This window comes from Calidris pugnax, unplaced genomic scaffold, assembly GCF_001431845.1.
Source record: "Calidris pugnax isolate Ruff unplaced genomic scaffold, ASM143184v1 scaffold21, whole genome shotgun sequence".
Classification (NCBI taxonomy): Eukaryota; Metazoa; Chordata; class Aves; order Charadriiformes; family Scolopacidae; genus Calidris; species Calidris pugnax.
Genome location: NW_015090770.1, coordinates 2,735,925 through 2,750,976, shown reverse-complemented (window position 1 = coordinate 2,750,976; position 15,052 = coordinate 2,735,925). Strand labels below are relative to the sequence as shown.

Here is a 15,052-nt window from a genome sequence, read left to right as displayed (position 1 = left end):
GAGTGCAAGTTCACCATTCTCTTAGTCTCATTGTTTCTTTCCACTGGCTGCAGACTCAGCAAGACAAATGTGCATTAGTTTATATTGTCAAGGCTATCTTTGCAAGCAGATGGGCTGGAAATCTAATTAAAAAAACCAAAAGCTTTGATTCTGGCAAAAAATAGCAAAATCTGTGGGACGACTCTAAATCCTCTGAATTAAATGGATGTTCTATGTCAATGCAGTTCTATTGTCCCACTTTATAAATAAAATATGAAGGGCTCTACTTTCACATAGACCCATAAATGTGCTCATTTATGAGTTTAATAAAGCATGTGTATTCAGTACAATTAGATAAGCATATGTATGGAGCAATAAATGCTCCCTATATAAAATCAGCACATGTGTAACAGGAATATAGCCCAGCACAGATAAATAAGTGCATGCTTAGATTATTAAGTGATCTCTCTTAAGCTTTTGTGAATTAACCATGAAGCGGCCGTGACTATTTGCAATTTGTAATTCTCCTGCAATTACGCATCCTACCTGTGTCTGAAAATGTGGTAAATATAATATATTCATTGGAAGAATGCATTAGCCTCAATGAAGAAAAATAATGTAACACCCATTTTACAGATGAAAGAAAAAAATGGAGGTAGAGAGAACACAGAAACACAAGAAAGAGGCAAGCAACCCAGCTAGGGGTGCCTGACTCAGTCTCATCCCCTGGACTGCAGTGCTCCAGATTTAATAAATGAATTAAATGTGAGGCTATAATTGAAAGGAAGCCACTTATAGTTATTTCTGGTATCTCAGTATCAGAGAGTTATGCATAGAAGGTTTTTCTTATACCAGGTGATGTGCCCAATGTGAGCATTGGCTAGAGGTTTGCAGAGCAACTGTGAAATGCTTTCTGTTGTTTCTCCCCAGTTGTTGACTGGGGGGGTGACTATGGTTATTCATCTTGCTATAAAAACCTGCCATTTCTACACAGGGAGTTATATTGCATTAGTTTAACTCATAGGTAGGAAACCTTTCAGTCTGGTGGAGTAGATGTGGCCTGTGACATGTCTTTGATGAGTCTCTTCCAGATCAAATGAGCTACTCAATATTAGGACAAATATCCTTAGGTGTAGTTCTCCATGAATCTTCTCTGTGATTTTTATTACCACGGGTTGGCTGACATCTACAGAAAATTCTAAGAGTTTTCTGACTAGCAGATTCCTGTCGTTCCTGTCCTGGCATACATTAATTTGTCAATATAGTTTTCAGGTCTGGCAGCAGGAAAAGCACCACCTGGGGTATGCAGTTTCTGATATGAATGGGATGATGCACATTCACATGTGGCACTTGTAGATGGACTTGCCTGTGAAGTTTTATTGTGCTTTTGATAGAGCAGCATTATAGCTAATAGGGGAAAGGGAGCAGGCAGTTGAAACCAGGCAATTACTTTTCAGAGCATTTATCTGAACCTGCTTTAGTCGATGAAACAGTTGTTCTGAGTTTTTCCAATTAGTGGTGATTGATGGGAAGAATTACTGATGAAGAACTGAAATTATTAGCAGTTGTGATGGGAATTCAGGTTCATAAGGGAAACAACTTTAAAAATGTGTTGGCATGACATCAGAATGTGAGTTCCCATCAGGGTGGGAGAGTGCCGTCGCATGATGGGCTGTAAACCTGAGGGGACCACACACAGGCATCTAAGGAACTAAATCTCCAAGGAACTCAATCTCTGACAAAGGTGAGAGCATCTGAGGCTGGAGAAAAACCTCAAGTGCTCTTGGGAAGACAGGCAGAGCATTAGCTCAGAGACTCTGTCGAGGTGTGCATGGTTACTGCTAATTTTTAGTTCCATTGAGTTTCATCTTTGCACTCCAGAAGCTTTTTGGATCCAGCTTTCTCACTCAGGGAGTCAACAATATCTTTTCGTTCTTCTATTCCCTGTGAAATACTGAGTTATTGACTTGTTTGTACTCAGTGATTTTGATCGATTGCACACTTATGTCTCCATACCAATAGTAAGGAATACATCACTTCAAGTAGCTTAGTTGGCAAGTCTTAGTCCCCCTTGCTAGACAGAGTAAGAGAGGGTGGCCTTGCTAGGAGACAGATTCAGAAAAATTGGCTGTAAGCCAGATGTTTTGAAGCTGGATTGTGAACAGCACATCAGTATCCGCTGTCTCTTGAGGACAGTGGATAGAAAGGACTTTTTCTCCTCTCAATGCCATTGTGGTACTTATTTGAAAGAATGAATAAAGTCTGCTGTGTAAAGAAATACACAAAAATTGATTTTACAAGTGTATCTTATGACATAGGTTGATTCTGTAGCCTCAGAGCAAGCCCTTCTGGATGTAATACCACAGGCGGTCCTTCACCCAGCCTGGCATGGCAGGAAGTATCTATCTGATAACTGAACTATTTTGGGTAAATCATTGTGCCTACAAAGACCCACTTTGTTACTATACGGGTGGAGCTCAAAAAAAAATGAAAACCCCTGATGTATTAGTCATGGTCAGTCTCCATTGTCCAACCTGGGGAAAATGTAGGCATCAGTTTTTAAATCTTACTCTTCTAAAGAGAACTCAAATTCTCACGCAGTGTCTTAGCAAAACAGACTCGTTGCAAGGACCACAGAGTGGTTCTGGGGTGTAGCACTCAACCTTTCCTCCTAACAGATGCACTTGACTCCAGTGTGTGCCCTTAAATAAAACAAGTGTGTGGACTCTGGCCAAAATCTTGTAAGCCTCAAAGAATGGTTATATCACTTCTGCTCAGGAGCTAGAAAGTGTAAAGCAAATCTTATGCTGAATGCTGCACTGCAAATTGGCCAAGTTACTTATTTGTGGAAGAATCTGCTATTTTGAAGTGCAGATTTTTAAATGAGGAAAAATCTAGAAACTTTAGAAATTTCTTACAAAGATACCTCTAAAATACTATGCCTGTCAATATATTTTGCTTCCATAAAAGTAAAAGGTTTTGTTCTTTTTTTAATGTTTGATTAAAAAAAAGGAACAAAACAAAGACATTTAATATGAATAGGCCTAAACAAAATATTTTGCTATTATAAAAGCCTTTTTTCAGTTTTTCATTTAGTGCACACTCTCATGAGAACTGGCACTCATCATGAAACATCTTATTTTGAATTAATTTGTAATTTCTCATCTTGTCTCCTTAGTTCCTTATTTTAATTACAGCTCTTCTGTACATGGATGTACATTGCTCTCCTGTATTGCCAGGAGTGGCGTATGGGAACTCATGAGTGCTTACTGCAAGAAATGTCAATACTACTTAGAAAAAGTGATTTTAGCATCTTTGAAGAGTATTTTTTCCTACCTTCATCTGTGAGCCCAACTGAGCCCTGGATCAAGAGTGCTAGTCCCAGAGTGCTTATACCTGCTTACATCAGAACTGAATTTGGCACGGTGTCTGCCTCTGGACATATATTAGATTTCATCAGGTGCTGCTGTCTGTTGTCTAAACCTCCATTAATCATTCTTTGCATGAGCTGAACACATTTGAAGGCTTATTTTTGCTATAAAAGGTCTTTCCACTATGGGTAACTCTGTCTCCTGCAACGCATTTCAACAAAATGTATGTATTTGCAGTCTGGAGACTTTCATTCTGGAGTGACTGTGTTTTACTATGAGGACTGGAATTTCTGGAGGTGTTCACCATGCTCCAGTCACTCACTTTTTAAGTCACTGATGCTTTGAACTGATAAAAGCTGATAGATCCTGGATCTAGGAGCTCCAAGCAGGTATTGCCAGATGAAATTCTGGCAGTGTTGCCTGTAGACTAAACTTTATAGTAACTGCATGTGAAATGGACTTCATGGTCTCCTTGCTTGAACTACAAAAAATGCTGAAGTTCAGGCAAAAAGATATATTTCTTTTTAAAATCTTAATAGTTTGGCTATGCTAAGCATGGCCTCATTTATTTATTTCTCACCTGGAATCCAATGGATTTAGATCTTCAAACATATTCTCAATAGCCTCTGCTCATCTAAACCTTTTCAAGAATGGTGTGTTTATATTTCAACACAACTCTAATATTTATTTTTTCCAGCAAATGTCAATAACATATAATTTTCATTTAGTAAAGCGTTTTTGTTTTGTTTCTGCTAAATCATCTCAAATACAAGACTTTAAATGCTCGAGAGATAGTTGAATGGTACTTACTGTTCAAATATCTCTTTGTTGTAGTAACAAATCTTTAAATGTAGCCTTGCTTCAACAAAAACAAAGCCCTGATTAATTTCATATTTATCTCAGCAGCTGTTTCAAGGAAGACCTGCCAGATATTGATCCAAATATAGTAGACATGCAACAACAAGAGGGGAAGAGGGTAAATGGGTTTATATGAAGGCATCATTTACCAGCACAAACTTAATAGGAATGTGAAAAATTATAATATTCGTCCTCCAGATTTGGCTTTAACAGCTGCAATCATGCATTCTTGGACACAGCTGTGTTTTATATCTTTACTATTTGAATGAAGACAGGAAGCTTCTCAAACAGTGTTTATTTGCTCAATTAAATAGGAGGATGAATGCCTGCAGAGCTCTGGGTCCCAGTTCTGCTCCAGGGTGTAATGATGTGGATCAGGATTTTTACCTGGGTAGAAGGCAGCACAACAGAACCCTGCTGAATCCTGACAGAGATACCATCTGAGATCTGCACCTCTCAAAACAACTCTCAGGAGCCCACAGGATCATGGTTACATACTGGGAAGAGGTTTTCTTACACCTAGCTGGTGTCTGAGTTCTTACATCATTTTACAACAGAATTGCTTTGACTTCAGAGCCATTTTTCTTAGAGTTAAAATTGAATACCAGAATAAGTTAGTTGCTTAAGAATAGCAGGAGCACCCATTCTGGCACTAGTTTGCTTCTGCCAAAAATATTTGTATTTTTTTTCTGTCTTTCTGTTCCCTCCTGTTGACGTGGCGCCAGAGGCGGGGGTTGAATGTGGACATTGTGCAGCCCACGCATCTGCATTCTTGTGCCATTCGCAATCACACCTCATGTCCCCTAAGAGCAGTGGCTGGAAACCAGAGACAGGAGGTTTGTCTCTGACCGGACCTCACTGGCTCCAAGTCTTTTTACAACATGTCACTGAAATTTCTCTAGATCACTGCTTTATGTCCAGCTCCAGCCAGCGTGAAACTGGCTTAGATTTCTTTCTTTCTCTTTCTAAAAAAGAAAAGTGAGAATGAGTGATTCCTTTAAAGCGCTGAAAGAGAAGAAACAAATTTAGGTCACAGTAAGGAAGAAAGGATTAATTGGAAATGGAGGCTTGGATGACTGTTTCTCCCCTCATTACAAAAAAGCATTGTGAAACCAAGTTAGAAAACGTAAGAAGGAAAATTGAGGATAAAATCTGTCTACCTACAGTCTTTTAGGCAGCGGAAGTTCTCTGGTGGGAACTTTCAGTGAATTGCTATTCCAGAGTAATGGTGCTCTTGGATGTGCCTCACTAACTTTCTCCTCCGGTCATGATACACCAGCACGTGAGGGAGATGTGAGGATTAGCAGTCGCAGGTGTCCTGGGACCTTTGAGAAGACTAACTGCCCCATCGTGCCCAACAGCCACAGCCATTAGGGGATGGTGACAACTCAGGGGATGATGTTGGTGACAACTCAGACTGATGGTGTAGTTCAGGAACATACCTGGTAATTAGGATAATGAGCAAGATACATTTTGCTGAGAAGTTTAAAATAGAGTAAAATATTTTAATAAATAATTCAAGAGTGCTTGACAAACAGGTCCATTAGAAAGGACTTTATCTGGTCTTCTAAATGTATTGGAAAGTATATTATGAATATGGATGACTGATTATTTCTATTGAAGGATGATCTTCAGGTTCAACATAATAATATGGAACCAAAGTATGAAAGTCAGTAAGTGATGCTGGTTATAAACCTCCCCATCTAGCTTCATTTTCAAGCTGAATAAACAAGCCTCAGACAAGATGAATAAAAAATTGCAATAGATAAAAAGTATTAACACGTAAGTTACTGAAATGGTCCTTGGCACATTTTGATATGGAAACTAGGCAGGGGAGTTAGTTTGGCCTCAATATGAAATGAGGCCTTTGGGATAACAGTCCGTGCTTGGAGACTTTCACATACCTATTTTTCTCTTTTTCCTCTCCCTTTTCCACCCTCAGCTTGTGAATCAATTGGCTGACTACAGCCACATTCGTCAAAGGAATGGTGAGCTCCAAAATAATTAAGTTCCTGCAGATTTTGTGCTTACAAATTGATGCTTGTAGAGCTACTTGTTATGCTGAGAGTGTCTCCTGACAAGGTTACGCTGACCCTCCTTAAAGGAGATCTTGCTCTCACTGTTAACAAATCAGGTTTTGAATGAGATGCCATACATGTCAGATCTGTGCTTGCAGTGGTCCAACAGGCGTGCTAAATGTGCTTCTTTGTCATTAACTCATGCCTGCAAAATGGGAATGTAGATATTATGTTATTTCAGCTAATCAGGTGCTGAGGCTTCTAAATGCCAGAAACTTTGGCCAAACCGTAAGGATGAAAAATACACATAATCAATGATAGGTATTTGAAAGATTAATCAGAAAGCATGAAGTCCTTAAACTCATTTGGTACCCAGCAAGCCAGCTCTTGCCAAAGAAAATACAATTTAGAATGTGCCTGAATTAAAGAGGAAATTTGAGAAAATAACCTTATGAAAGTACCCTAGAAACCAAAATAGAGGCATTTATTTTTACAAAATTATCACATCTGCTTCTGAGTTTCAATTTTATGCTTCTTTTCTTTTTTTTCAAAAAAATCCAGATAGTAAGTATTGTTTTCACAAATATTCTAAGGTATTTTTATTAAACTTAGAAGTTGGTCTTTGTCTTTGCTTAGAAGCAGTGTAGCAACTGAAATGACATATCAACTATCAAATATTTTGTGCTCACCGTTGCAAATCTAGTCCAGATGAGCACAGCCAAAAGGCTGATGAATTGTCCAAATACCTTGATCTGAGTGTTTTCTCCAGTTTCTGGTCAAATATCAATACCGGAAAAACATAAGCACCACAATCAACATTAATTGCCATCCTAAAATGATTACTTGTGCATAATAGATATGTGGATTGATAGAGTGTCTTGGGAGTCTGGGGTAAGGCATGTCTTGCTCAGACATTGTGGAGGAAGCTTGATTGCTACTGATGCTTTTCCCAGTCAATTGCTAAACTGGGATGGGTTTGATCTGTTGCTTTTAAACAGTAAATTTAATAAGCATGGCTAGACTATTCAAAAGGAACCTAGGGTCATTTCCTCCGTACACATTGAGGTAACTGAAGAAAAATGACTGGCTGTCAAAGATGACAAATGTTCACAAATTGCTCTGACTCACCAGAGTTTACGGGTGCTTCATTATGTCTACACAAGGCCAACTTTTTTAGGACCCTGTCAATCGCTGTATTTGGAGATTGCAACTTAAATTTTGGCTCTTTTTAGTTATTTTTTTTAACTAAATTGCCTATGAGGTGTCCCCACATTTAGGTAAACCTTTTGTACTTTCACATACGTGTTCAGCTGTGTTTCTGCTGACCGTTACTACTCATTATTTTTAATTCTTTGGATTTGCATCTATAGTTTCCTGAAGAGTAATTTTTGGGAAGTCATTCTGGAGAGCTGAAGACTGTAGTATGAGTATAGGTGCCTGGAGAGCTCCACCAAGGCAGACTTCTTACAGGAGCACAGCATGGCAGATGGTCCCCGCCCTGAAGAGCTTACAATCTAAATAATTTTCTTATCTCCCTCTTCTTTCTCTGCGATGTTAGTATGATTAGTATCCAGCTGCCTGCTTGTATAGTATAAGTGCTCTCAAAGGCACGCCTCTCCACAGCAAGCTCTGCAACTGAAAGGAAAAATAATGAGCAGACAGCTTTTCTGGCTTGCAACATTTTAAACACTGTTAAAGAATAGTTTTTGACAAGCAGGTTTAGAAATCAGGTGCTAATTTTGTACAAAGAGTCAGAGGAGGGCCTGTGGAATTACCACTGTGCCAAGGAGATAAAATTCTGTAGGTGAGACTACAGACCCACAGGTCTTGTTACAGGTTAGTTCTCACTAAAGAAAAAATTGCAAGCAGAGCCACTTCTGCAAGACTGTGAGCAAAGTTCTTGAAACAGAGTTAGGATTGATCCAAATGAGAAGTAACATCTATATGTACATTATCTGCACCACATTTGAAAAGGGATACCCATCTTTTCATTTATTTTATTTCATATAAGAATTTCCATGTCTATATGACCATTTAAGGGGAAACCTTGTAGTGGCCTTTCAGTACTTAAATGGGGCCTACAGGAAAGACGGGGACAAATGTTTTAGCAGGTCCTGTTGTGAGAGGAGGAGGGGTAATGGCTTTAAACTAAAAGAGGGAAGATTTAGACTGGATATAAGTAGGAAATTTTTTACAATGAAACACTGGAACAGGTTGCCCATCCCTAGTAACATTCAAGGTCAGGTTGGCTGGGTTCTCATCTAGTTGGAGATGTCCTTGCTTGTTGCAGGGCGGTTGGACTGGTTCCCCTTTAAGGGTCCCTTCCAACCCAAACTATTCTATGATTCTGTGATTCAAGTAGAAAAATCCTCTTCGTAATTAAGAGCATTGTATTGAGTTTTGTATTGTTAGTGAAATAGTTGTTACTTGTTGATGTTTTGAACCTATGAAATCTATGAATATTCTTCTTTTCCCCTTCTCCTCCCCTGTTTCATACTTGAAAATATAATAAGCTTGTTGAAAATTTGATCTAGTTAGAAGGGGTGGGGATAGTGCTGGTAGGGAATGACTGCCTATTGCCCCTCGCAGGATAAGAATCAGGAAGCGTCCTGATCCCCTACTCATGGGCTGAAGTCCCAGCCTGGCCCACGGGTTCTGTGACTGTTCTGTGTCCACCAGAAAAAGCTGGGGGATCGTTACCCTTTCTTCTTCCCCTGAAAACATACTGTGAACTTTTCAAAACCACTGAAGGTAGGGATTTAGTGTGTTGTGGAGCATTTTTCACACATGCATGCTTAGGCATGGTGTGCTCGTGGGAATGGGTGGCAGTACCATCTGCTCCTTCCACTGCTTCTCTGCACCTCCAAGGTCTGGGGAGGCTATAAACCTTCAGTAAACACAAGGCCCAGCCCAGAGTTACACCTTTTGGTTCTCCATCTGGAATATCTATCTTACTACAGGCTGAACTTCCAATCATGGTGGTATGTAATCGTGGGTGTCAGCATGATATCACATTGCCTATGCTGTAATTTGGGCATTGGGTTAAATTTTGGGGTTTTTTGGGTCTAAGACTTTAGCTGAGGTTCATAAACAGAAGACTTCAGTCCCTCAAGACATTCCTGTTATGCTTACTGAAACAGGTTTTTCTGTTGTTCATCACTAAGTGTTAAATTAAGTTACTGTTTTAGATCAGATTTGGTAATTTTTTGGGTTGGCAGCAGCCATGGGGAGCTTGAATGAAGTTAATATTGGTTACGCCTTGCTGTGGTTGCAGTGCGTGTGTGTATGTGTGTGTATGGTGTTAATTATTTATTTATACAAGAAAAGACAGATTGTACTTAGATACAAACTTGTACTTACTTGTTACTATGTCTGCTGTTAGGGCTCTCCGTGTGCCCGTATAGCTCCTGGGTCTCTGTCAAGTGTTTGAAGAAAAATCAATCCTTGGAAAAGTCAGTTCAGTGTAACAGGGATCAGTGACTTGGCAGAAGTTACTGAGGACTCCATAAAGCTTTGCAATAAGAAAAAAAACAAAACACAAACCCCCTTCTATTAATCCCTTTCTGATTTGGTTCTTTGTCTCAGCTCTCATTCCAAAGGGCAAGAGGCAGTAGCACCACCAACAAAGCTTCTTTTACAGCCTTTTTTGGCATTAGTTATGGAAGGATCAGATGTCTGACCTTTCAGCAGTAGGTAACAGGAGAATAAAAAGATCTACATTCATGACACAGTTTGGAAGTGCCTGGTCTCCTTAGTTTTGCTTTGCACTGGCTGTTGTATGCTGTGTGCTCTGGGTGTGCCAATGATGTTAATGCGGAGGACCAAGCTTGTTGGCTTTGACTGCTCCTTCCTGGCACTACATTGAGACAGTTCAAGTCAGTGAACTCTTTAACATGGCAAAATTCCCTTTGCCATTGGGTGGTCCATCTGTGCACAAATCTTCCTGTACTGCTAAGGTCACCAAAGGCTTTTATTTTTAAGTTACGTGTGTTTCTCCACTGTACCTCCTATGAAGGATACCCCTGTCTTTGTTCCAGCCCAGAAACCTAGTTGTAAGCTTTAAAGAGTTGTTTTCAGTGAGATATGTAGGATGTGGATCTCATTAGCAGAAAGAGAGCTTTAAGGATTTAGAGTGGTGTAGTGAAAATCATCCCGCGTGTTTGTGCACTGACAGTATTTGTGTGGAGGCCTAACAGAGTCTTAAAATTAACTTTACCATACTTAATAAAATCTGTCATCAGCATATTTCAGATTCATTCCAGTGATACCAAAACTTGCCATTTTAAATTATCTTGCATATGCCTTTATGTCTACAATATTAATCCTGTTTATGTTGACAGCCAGTTTGCAGAAAGGCCAAGGGGCTATATTCGTGTATTAAAGAGGATTTCTTGTTCTGTACCTCACTGTTGCATTCATTATACAAAATATGTTCATGCTCTGCCATGTTTCTCTTGTTTCTCAACTGTTCTTCCCATTTTCATCTTCCTTTCTTCTTTCTATATTTTCTTTCTTCCAACACTTTCTCCTTCTGTGAAGGATGTGACCTCCAGTCCACCTTAAATACATATATATATATTAGATTAGCAGGTAGGCCATTCTGTCATTTTTAGTGCATCACCAATGAATTTTACTCATAATATTACTGGGGATGGGGAATTTCACATTTTATGCAAGTGCTTGAGACAGCAGACACCATAGCCCTCAGAGTTCAGTGCCACGCATGGCAGATACTTTAGCCCGCCAATCAGAAGAGTAGACACTTCCCAGATGACATCAAATGCTTGGACACTGCAGGTGGAGGATGACACTTTTGAGTCATACATCTTTTTCTGAGGAGCAGTATGACATCCCTGGAAAAGCTATGCCAAAAGCTGCCTGGAGTTGACTTGAATCAACATGTCCTTTTATTCTTTCTTTTCACTTCTGATAAAAAAGGGAAGGCGTGTTTGCAAGCTAATGCTGTGGTGCTCTTGTTCCTCATGCATTGCCACAACCGTCTTGAACTTTTGAGAAGGGAGGAGCACAGGCTGCAGAAAAGCATGACTACAGATTTAAAAAGATCCTGCAACATTTTGAAGATCAGTTGGGAGGGAAAAGGGCCCAACTGTGAATAGTGCACCTTGTGGGTCACCAGGAACTTCCTGTCAGGGAATGATCGTCAGGCACTTTTCTGGAAATGACACTTTTTTAAAAGCCCTTAAAGGAGCCTTTAAAATTGAAGGCACCCAAATTTATGAGTGGCCAGCAATGTTAAGGCACAGAACCCTGCTTGTTGGCTTTGGTTCTGGATTGAATTCAGTACGTTGAAAGCAGAATCTGTTGTATGTACAGATATATAAAGTCTATGCAGATAGATTTTATTCTAAGTTGTGTGAAAAGATGTGTATTTTCAGTGAAGACTTCAATTACATGTATTTGGGAAATTAGAGATTAAACTGTAATGTATACACTTGAGTACGCATAAATTAGACTATGGTATAGCTCATCTAGCCTTTCATATAGCCTTTATGTTACAGTATCTTTTGCCTTTTATTTTGAAGTATATCATTCCTTGGTTTGCTCTGAAGTGCTGATTTCTAGCAACAAATTGAAGTCTCAGTGTGACTGTCCACAATATAAATTATCTTGATATACTTTTATTCCTACAGTGAAGATGTTTGTAAACGAGGATTCACTGTTATTATCGATATGCGGGGATCCAAGTGGGATTTGATCAAGCCTCTCCTGAAGACCCTTCAAGAAGCCTTTCCTGCCGAAATTCATGTCGCCCTGATTATAAAACCTGATAATTTCTGGCAGAAGCAGAAAACAAACTTCGGCAGTTCCAAGTTCATCTTTGAGGTAAGAACCAAGTGAGGGATGTATGGTAAAGCATTACCTCTGATAAGAAGTTTTCTTTAGATGGAAAAGAAATTCCCAAACCCTTTGCTTGAGATAAAAAAAGATAAAAAGACATCTGAGGTCTGCTTGCAGGAGTGGGCTGATGCTCTGGCACCAAGTTGCCTTCTGAGCACAGAGGTGGGACGGGATGAACGTTTTGTCTCCATAGATTCACGTACTTAGTTCACTTTGGTGAGGGTTTTTTTGTGGTATTTATTTTTGGTGGTGTTGCATTCAGTCTTCCCTTTGTTTCTCTTAGAAAAAAACCCCACAAAATCAGTCAATATACTAAAGGCAAAGTTCTCTATGTGCTAATGTGTGGGTTTGCTAGTTGATCTCTAACTAACTTCAGGTAGTTGCTTTTTTTTATAAAAGACATTTATACGAAATTTATCTATATATTGTCCCCGCTGTAATTTAGTTGAGATTTACAGTTCAAGGGTAACTTCAACAGCTCGTGTTAATGGCAAGGTGCCTCAGACAGGTTCTTTGAAAAGTAACCAATATGCAACAACTGCATAATTACAAGGAATTTTACTAACAGCTGTGCTCTCTTTGTGAGCTTTAGTTTTCTGTGATTTTCAGCTTCTTACCCAAAGAGAAGCAAAGCTCAGCTTCGTGAAACGCTCATACATCAATCATGCCCAGCCATGAGCTAGTTATGTTGTTTTTTTTAATTTCTTGAGAAACAATTCTGTCATTGGCTGTCTTACTTATCAATCCTTTAATTTTAGAGAGACACTCAGATTTTGCATCTCTGAAACTCAGAAGATAATTTGGCTATAGTTCTCTAATTTTGACTGCAACAAAAGGTTATATTTAAATATATATTTAAGATCTGTTGGAGTCAGTGGGATATAAATATGTCCTTATTTTCAGCCTCTTCTTAAAAGAACTATTGAATTGCAATGGGCAAATAGATTGGTCTTGAGCATTAACAAGCTTTAATGTTATTATCACAGTTTAAGTATTTGTACATTTTTTGTCCTTGTCTCACAAAAAAACATTCAACTCACAAATTTTGCTTTTTTAAATGGATCTTTACCTTCCTTGGCTGCCTGTAGGGACTCAGATATGAGAATAACTTCTACTTGCTAACCCCTATGCACCTTTGAAAGCAAGACTGCCTTCACTATAGGTTTGTGTCACCTCCACAGATTTCACTTAGTGAAATCATCGCTCCTGGCAGAAGCGGCTGCCATTGCAGTGCAATGAGATTGGAATGACAGGGATCGGGGCAGTGGGAAGGAGAAAGGAGATGTACGGGCCCAGAAGAACATGGAGCAGGAGGCAGCCTATGCAGAGACCAGTCAAAGAATAGCTTTTGAGAATGGGGAGCTTCTGTTTAAAATATATATGGTTACTAAGTGCAGTCCCATAGTAGCCCAAGAAAAGACAGCTTATGCATGTGTATCCGACACTGAATTTCAATCCTCCAGTGTTTTAGTAAACAAAAGCAATGTTTTCCTAAAGCTTCAAACCAAGAAGTAAAGTAACAGAGTTCAAATATATATTTTTAGACCTTTTATCTGTTTCCAAAATGAGTTACTACTTTCTGGAGTCTTGACTTAGTTTTTTTTATTGGTGTGATGATAGTGAAGAGTAAACTGTGGTCAAGCTATTCTTCATTGTTACAGCTCTGGGTCTGTATTGTGTTAAAAGCTCTGGACTCATTTGCTGTACATGCTGGCACGTATTAGGGGTGTTTTCATTTTGTGTGCATGCCTTTGAGCCTTGGTCTGTCTGCTGGGCTCTTCACATGGGTGTCTGTGATGGTTCAGAAATTTTTGGACCGGAGGAGGAGAGTCAGTCCTTTTGTGGTCTATTGGACCACCTACAGACACTCAGAAATGATGAGTCCTTCAATTCTATGATTTTTAAAAGATTTCTTAAGCTGTGGTCCGCTGTACAACAGACCTCCTGCAACATACACACCATGATCCAGGAACTTCTGTTTTTAAGGATACTTGTGGATGCTGTTGCTAATTGGTAGGCTCAGGCCCTGGGGTAACTCATGCTCTCTCATAAGAATTGTGAATATCAAATAAACATCGCAGGTCACGTTTTTTTGATTTTTGTGGGGCAGCACACAGGTACCCTCTCTGCACTGAACCATCATGATGATTTCCCACAGCTGTAATCAAACACGAGGTCCTTGGCAGGAACAGACTGCAGTGAAAGGCAATGGAAGTCTCTGTTGAATTACCCCATCTACAAACTCAGCAGTAACCAGTTTCAGTCTGAAGGCCAGGTTCTGCTTTTGAGCTTAATGGAAGCATTATGCATGTGCCAGGGCAGTGCATGACCCTTAGTGGAGACTTAACGATCCGGATTTTGTGTTGTGAGACTCTGGCAGAATGATTCTGTGTCACAGTCCAGAGAGTGAAACATGCCCACAGATGATAACACAAAGAAAAGAGAAAAAAAAAAGGGTTTGGTTGACGTATGTGGACTCCAAAGCTTCCTGTCACTTTGAAGAATGGACCAGGCAGCTTAGTTAGCATTAATTCAGAGGTGCCTTCAAGATTATTTTCTTTCTCCTGCCAAAAGGGTTTAAATAATGGGCAGCACTTTTTAAAGAGATTTCTAAAAGAAAGACAGGAGATGCCTGAGAGACAGTTATTTTATCTAATACCTACCTGCATAACTAAGGTTGTTTTCATGCAAGTTTCAAGAACTTCTTAAAGGAACAAATCTGAATAAAGGAATTTGCTGCAGGATTCGTGAAATGCAAAACCTTTCTTCTATATCATCATGTCAAAGTCAGTTCATGATAAGAGCAGTGGTTGCATTAGCTTGACACACTGCAGGGGAAATGCCCAGGTATTAGCCATGAAGAGAAATCTTTTCTTGACAGGCAGTTAAACTCTAAATTCAGTTATCTTCAAGGGGTCAGTGTCCAGGTCAAGAGATTTAGAAATTCGAAATCCCTCTGAAGCTACA

The 15,052-nt window shown here is 39.4% G+C and overlaps 1 protein-coding gene across 14 annotated transcripts in view; it reads left to right on the top strand.

The window, feature by feature from the left end:
* KALRN (kalirin, RhoGEF kinase) overlaps positions 1 to 15,052 on the top strand; it is a 546,132-nt gene that overhangs the window by 194,224 nt on the left and 336,856 nt on the right. For all 14 annotated transcript variants that reach the window (XM_014939313.1, XM_014939255.1, XM_014939245.1 and 11 more), the window contains exon 4: positions 11,878 to 12,070. In XM_014939313.1, the coding sequence (XP_014794799.1) occupies positions 11,878 to 12,070 (193 nt within the window). The remainder of the gene's footprint in view (positions 1 to 11,877; positions 12,071 to 15,052) is intronic.